This window comes from Egretta garzetta, unplaced genomic scaffold, assembly GCF_000687185.1.
Source record: "Egretta garzetta isolate BGI_Z169 unplaced genomic scaffold, ASM68718v1 scaffold447, whole genome shotgun sequence".
Taxonomy (NCBI): domain Eukaryota; kingdom Metazoa; phylum Chordata; class Aves; order Pelecaniformes; family Ardeidae; genus Egretta; species Egretta garzetta.
Window position 1 is genome coordinate 243,330 of NW_009260397.1, and position 6,624 is coordinate 249,953.

General features: G+C 43.8%; 1 protein-coding gene across 2 annotated transcripts in view; it reads left to right on the forward strand.

The window, feature by feature from the left end:
• The first annotated feature begins 339 nt into the window (after window positions 1-339).
• Window positions 340-6,624, forward strand: part of BCR (BCR activator of RhoGEF and GTPase) — a 101,781-nt gene continuing 95,496 nt past the window's right edge. The window contains exons 1-2 of one of the 2 annotated variants that reach the window (XM_035898603.1): window positions 1,154-1,393; window positions 1,514-1,891. In XM_035898603.1, coding sequence (XP_035754496.1) covers window positions 1,192-1,393; window positions 1,514-1,891 — 580 coding nt within the window. In that variant the 5' untranslated portion in view covers window positions 1,154-1,191. Of the gene's footprint in view, window positions 1,892-6,624 lie in introns of both variants that reach the window. The other variant, XM_009643085.2, reaches the window with a different exon arrangement.

Here is a 6,624-nt window from a genome sequence, read left to right on the forward strand (position 1 = left end):
GGCGGGTGGGGGGCGATATTTACCTTCCCTCCCCCGCCCCGAGCCTGCTCCTTTGTCCACCCACTTTGAAGTGCTCTGGGATCGCCGGGGTGGGAGCATTGTTGTTGGCTAGCAAAAGATCAGTCATGCCGGGGAGGGAGTAGCGAGTGTACGGGGGGCTGGGGCCGCAAAAGCTGAAGGAGACGGGGAAGAGAGACTGCTCCGAGGATTACCGTTTGCCTCCCAGTTTCTCTGCATGGACCGTGAAAGAGACGTATTGAGTTGACCCTGCCGGAGCTCTTTCTGCTTCTACATGTGAGATCCGGTTGGTTTATTCTCTCCACCTATCTCTCTCCAGCCTCCTTCCCGTATTCTCCACTTGCTCCTGTATGCAAAATGGTGGACCCTGTGGGGTTTGTGGAGGCTTGGAAAGCACAGTTTGCAGACTCTGAGCCTCCTAAAATGGAGCTGAAATCTGTGGGAGACATTGAACAGGAGCTGGAGATGTGCAAAGCATCTATCCGGAGACTGGAGATGGAGGTCAACAAGGAGAGGTTCCGCATGATTTACCTGCAGACTCTTCTGGCAAAGGAGAAAAAAAGCTATGATAGACAGCGATGGGGTTTTAAACGTGTTTCTCAGTTGCCTGAAGGGGGTGCAGAGCAGCAGATCCAAGACCTGCATCATCACCAGTCTGCTGACCAAGATGAATATGAAAAAAACAAGTCACACCATGGGGAGGAAAAGTTCAAACCCAGGATACCCTCCCTGCGGAAGCTGTCTACCCAGAGTGATGGGTCGGACCTGTCGCCTTTGGACAGCCCACACCATGGAGAGGGAGAGCAGGACAGGTGTAAGTACTATGGTGAAGAGAAACTGAAGAGAGTTGTAGAAGATACAGAGAATCGCTGTGATACAGATGGCTCTCCTTCAAAACACAGATCGGCTTCCACTCGCAGGCTAATGGGATCTGCTGAGAAGGAGGCATCATTTGAACCTATTGCTAAGGAGAGAGGGAACAGCACCAGTGTGGCAGCCCTAAGGTCCAATTTTGAGAGGATTAAAAAGGTTAATTCACATTCTTCTGGAGATAACAAGGATGTTGTTGAAAAACCCTTTTATGTGAACATGGAGTATCATCATGAGAAGGGTCTAGTAAAGGTCAACGATAAAGATGTTTCCGATAAAATAAGCTCCCTTGGTAGCCAAGCCATGCAAATGGAACGGAAAAAGTCTTTGCACTCTCTCCCTTCTAACATGGTACCCAGCTTCAGTGAGTTCCAGAGGCCTGCTTACAGGGGAAGGTCCTCAGAGAGCAGCTTTGGCTATGATGGAGAATATGAGGATGCTGAACTAAACCCCAGGTTTCTCAAAGATAACCTGATTAATGCCAATGGCAGCAACCGCTCACCTTGGCAGCCCATGGACTTTCAACCCTATCAAAGTATTTATGTTGGTGGAATGATGGGGGAAGGAGAAGGGAAAGGACCTATTCTGCGAAATCAGGGCACAACTGACCAGGAAAAACATCTCACTTGGCCCAGGAGATCTTATTCTCCCAGAAGTTTTGAAGATATTGGAGGAGGATATACTCCTGATTGTAGCTCTAATGAGAACCTTACCTCCAGCGAGGAAGACTTCTCTTCAGGGCAGTCCAGCCATGTCTCCCCCAGCCCCACCACTTACCGCATGTATCGGGATAAAAGCCGTTCTCCCTCCCAGAACTCTCAGCAGTCCTTTGACAGTAGCAGTCCACCAACTCCCCAGTCTCAAAAACGGCACAGGCAGCAGCAGGTCATTGTGTCTGAGGCTACTATTGTGGGTGTACGAAAAACAGGACAGATCTGGCCAAGTGATGGAGATTTGCCTTCTGGGAGATGTCACCAGGACAGCTGCTTTCATGGGGATACAGGTGTGTACCAGCTTTTTGTTTAGTCTTTTAAATGTGTGGGGCAGGAAATAGCATCATGGAAATAAATGGGAGAAGTTTTCTAGGTGACCCTGCGTGAATCGCTCTATGCGGGCAACTGTTTAATGTGAGAATTCTGTGGCGATTTTGTAGTTGTCCTGTTTTAGAAAGGTCCTGCAGAGGTGTATGTCAGACTGCTTTTTAGGAGTACAGATTTGATTCCCAGAAGGGTTGATTCAGGCTTGAGAGGATCAACAGAGCCCCATGTTAATCAGTTCTTAAAGTTTCAACGTGAACATTGAGGTAAAAAGGGGCCAGAACTGTTCAGTGTTCACCACCAGATTGTTCCCTCCCTCGTATTCTTGCACAGAGGAGTAGTTCAACTCTGCCTCAGAGGTGGTAGTGTGCCAACATGCTACAACCTGAGGGTTTTGCTGGAGCTTTACCAGTAATGATGCTGCTCCCATAATCTTGTTTTTTCCTGTCTGTATTAATTGGAGTGCTAGTTTCTCGTTCTGTCTCGTGTCATCCTTCAATTAGAGCTGATTGGACGGGCAACTGTTTAATGTGAGAATTCTGTGGCGATTTTGTAGTTGTCCTGTTTTAGAAAGGTCCTGCAGAGGTGTATGTCAGACTGCTTTTTAGGAGTACAGATTTGATTCCCAGAAGGGTTGATTCAGGCTTGAGAGGATCAACAGAGCCCCATGTTAATCAGTTCTTAAAGTTTCAACGTGAACATTGAGGTAAAAAGGGGCCAGAACTGTTCAGTGTTCACCACCAGATTGTTCCCTCCCTCGTATTCTTGCACAGAGGAGTAGTTCAACTCTGCCTCAGAGGTGGTAGTGTGCCAACATGCTACAACCTGAGGGTTTTGCTGGAGCTTTACCAGTAATGATGCTGCTCCCATAATCTTGTTTTTTCCTGTCTGTATTAATTGGAGTGCTAGTTTCTCGTTCTGTCTCGTGTCATCCTTCAATTAGAGCTGATTGGAGGTGATGATTGTGCAACCCTGTTCTTGAAGCTTTCTGCTATCACTAAGTGTAGGAAGAGCTTGGAATATCAGGAAGCCCTCAGGGAGGGCTGTTAATTTAATTTCAGCAGAGTCAAAATTTTTGTTTGGGGAGGAATGGGCAATGTTTGAACCCGTTCTTATGTAAGCCATTCAGGCATGCAGGTGTGTCTGTGGAATCACAGTGGATTTATAGTTGGTGGAAGAGGCAAACAGTGATCTATGTTGATTCAGATAGATGTACTGAATGTATGTGGACATCTGAACCTATTTAACGAGGCAAGGCACATAATGTAAATAGTAGCTTGTGCTAACACAGTAGTCTTCTGTGCAGTAAATGAAAAACAACAAAATCCAGGAATGAAAAAAAAAGATTGTTTTGACATACTTCTATCATTCTAAATTTGTGAGTTACCTTGTGGGTTTTCTTTGTCTCTTTGAATCTGTCATTTTATTAAGGGGTTAACATGTTATTTGTCAATGTGACTGAATTCCTGAAGCAGTAGGTGAATTGAGAGGCCTATCAGAGATGTCACTTTCTCAGGTTGCGTGAATTTGGTGTATTAGTTCCCAGAAGAGTAACTTTGCTGGAAGGAGATGCCTGGATTTGCTTTCCCTGCTGATTGTTTTTTGCCAGCAATACTTTTGGGAGCAACAATGGAGGGAGAACTCTTGCCTGTCCTGCTCCCCCCCCCCAAACATCCCGTTGTTGTATTATTGGGAGGCTGTACAGTTGTAATGGATGTTCACTGTACATGAAACCTCAGCACCCACTCTTCACAGTGACTTCTTCCTTATTCAGATTGTATATACATATTTGTTTTCTACCTGGGACCACTGCATTCTTGGTCGGTTTTATGCATATGTTTGTATCTTATGGGTAGTACTTGCAATGCAGGGGAGAGGCTGGATCTTGTGCGGGTTTAAACTGAGCTGCAGCCATCTGTCTCTGCTCCTGTTTACTGATGCTCTTTAGATGACTGGGGAGCCTCCTGGCAGTTGCAATTTTTGCGAAAGGAAACAAAGGGGCAAAAATAACAAAGGTTGATAAAGCTTGAGGATAAGTTCAGCTTTCAGAAAGGCAATAGATAATTTTTATTTTAAATAATATAGCTGGGATGCAGTGATTAAAAAAAAAAAATGGGCTGCTGAAAAGTCAGTTACAATTCCTGCTTGTGCTGGAAAGCTTTGTGTCTTGTTACTAAGGTTGACCACACAATTGCAGGCAAGGACAGAATGTAACTGATCCACCTTCTGCTTTCCTCAGCATAGGGGGTAACATGGCAAGCTTAGCAGGAACCTTCACCAGATGGCTAATCATTACTGTCTTGCACATTAGCCGGTGGCAACTTTTTACTTAACCAAAAAGGCTTATGCCTTCAGGAAGACTGTGTTTCTGATTAATTCCTACTGAGCATCATTTTATATCAATTTTCTTTCTTTCCTGATTAGGAAGAATTTTGATCTGAAACCAGTTGGCAGAACCTTTTTTTTTTCATAAAACAAACAAAAGGCATGAGAGATCACTGTGTGATTAGCTGGCTGGCTACCATTCCCAACTATCATGCTCTTATGTGGACTGTTCTCTATCACCACGTGATGTGAAAGCAGTTCCCAGATCCAGCCAGCTTTTCTTGCACCTGTGGTTCAGTCACTGTTTCTGCCAGGCTTCCCTGAAGTCTTGCTTGAACAGAGAGTGCAAGTTTGAATCACAGCAGGTTCTGGCCAGCCTTAATGTTAATTAGCATCAAGTGGGATTTGTTCAATAGTATTTGGCTTCTTTGTGCATTCAGATTTTTGTATGCTTGCTGGCTTTGCTTTTCATGACTCTGTCCATAATAATGCTGAATGTGGTGTGGACAGGTGCGATGTGAACTTTCTGTCTGGATCTGCTGTCTCAGTGCATCTTGAGCTTGGCCAGCAGACACGTGCTGTTTTGTCCAAATTCTGTCTTGGGTTCCACAGTTGAGTGATAATTTCCTACTTTTGTATTACAAAAAAGGACTAGAAGGAGGTCACCTAACTCTCAAGTGAATGGGATCCAAGCCAAAATTTGAATCTGGGTTCTTGGAGATGGGTTATCAAAAACCTTAAATCAGAGACCAAGGTAGTAGGCTTTCAGTTTTTTCCAAGGAGCAGAATGAGAGCTTCAGGGTTGAGATTTGGTAATAGCTGTACTTTCTATTAAATGTACTTAATGGAGCCCGGGCAAAGATATTTATGTTAGGATGAATTATGTATCACTAATTTCCTGTAGTGGGAATATGGAAAAAAAAAAAATCATGTCTTTGCGTTAAGCTTGAATATTTTTGCTATGACTGTGGAGGAAGAACAAGATTTAAAATTCTGTCTACTGTTAAACATTAGTTGCAGAGAGAAGCCGCCCTTTTTGCATTTCTGCTTATAATCAAGGGGAGAGTTGCATAGTGCCATTATGCAGTGACAAGGCCTTGCAATGGCCTCAGTTGGGTCAGTTTTTTAAATAGTAGCAGTTTGTTAATTGAGGAGCACACTGGAGTTGTTGCTTGGCTTTATAACTTGCTTCATAGCTTCATGCAATCAGTGCATGCTCTCTCATAGCTCTGTGTGTGAAATGATTTTATTTATCTGGATAACAATGTGGAAACTCTTATCTGGAGTCCACATAGATAATGTTTACCTGTAAAGCTGCTTCCTTAAAGGTGTCCCAGTAGTGACTTCTGTTCACTTGAGAGGACTTCATTGTGCTCCCCAGAGAGTTCTGCCAGGCTCTCTCTGTAGAAAGCTACCAACAGCCATAGTGCTCGATACGAGGTCAGTTTGGGGATATGTGTAATTTAATTCAATTGGGAGTAAAGTTTTACTTATTTTAGCCTCTACTGAGTGTGGGAGTACTGAATGTCACTTTCTGAAGAGCATGGAGTGTTCTCTGTATTTTTAGTGAGTTTGATGTAGACGGAGGAAAGAGGGCTGAATTTATCTATGCATGTGAACTGCAAGACTCAGAATTTCTGTTATCTTAGTTGAGCAGAATGCCATTTTAAAGCACATATTTACTTAGAGCTGTAGAGTCTTCAGGTTTTGTATGCCTTAAATGCCTGGCCAGGTGAGCAAGCATCTAAATTTCCTGCTTTTAAGGTAATTCTTGACACTACTTAATTTTAAAGCCCCAAGAAAGCATGCAATATGTTGTCATGGAAGGACATCATTCTGCAGCAGTTTCTGCAAGGGTCTGTTCCTGAGTTACTTGCATGTTCTGAGATCTTGGACAAGTTTCTTAATTCTGTACTTCTTCTACCCAGTATTGTATTCTGTGGATGTAACAAGCTGTAGTTTGAAAAGTGCTTTGCAATGTTTTAGCAGTACAAAGGTGACTCATGAGGGAACATGCCAGTGCTGTTGCTGCTCTTTAGAAACAACTTTCCTTTGAGCAACTGAGGCAGACTTCAGTCCACCATGCAGTGATTCTTCCTTCTGAGGATCTGAAATGTAGGAACTTTCATAATGTGCAGCTCGCTTATTTATTTTAAGGGCTGCTGGCCACAGGTTCTGCTGTCAGTCTGTGACTTACACTGGGTCAGGAATGAGGTTTAAATTTTCTCTAGCACTTGTTTAGTTCATTTTGCTATTACTTTTTAAACATGTTTTAATTCTTTGCTGTCATGATCACTGGATTTCCTAGGAGCAAAGATGACAAGATGCTGTTTAAATGCTTTCCCCCTCTCCCCCCCCGCCCTCCTTCTCGCCT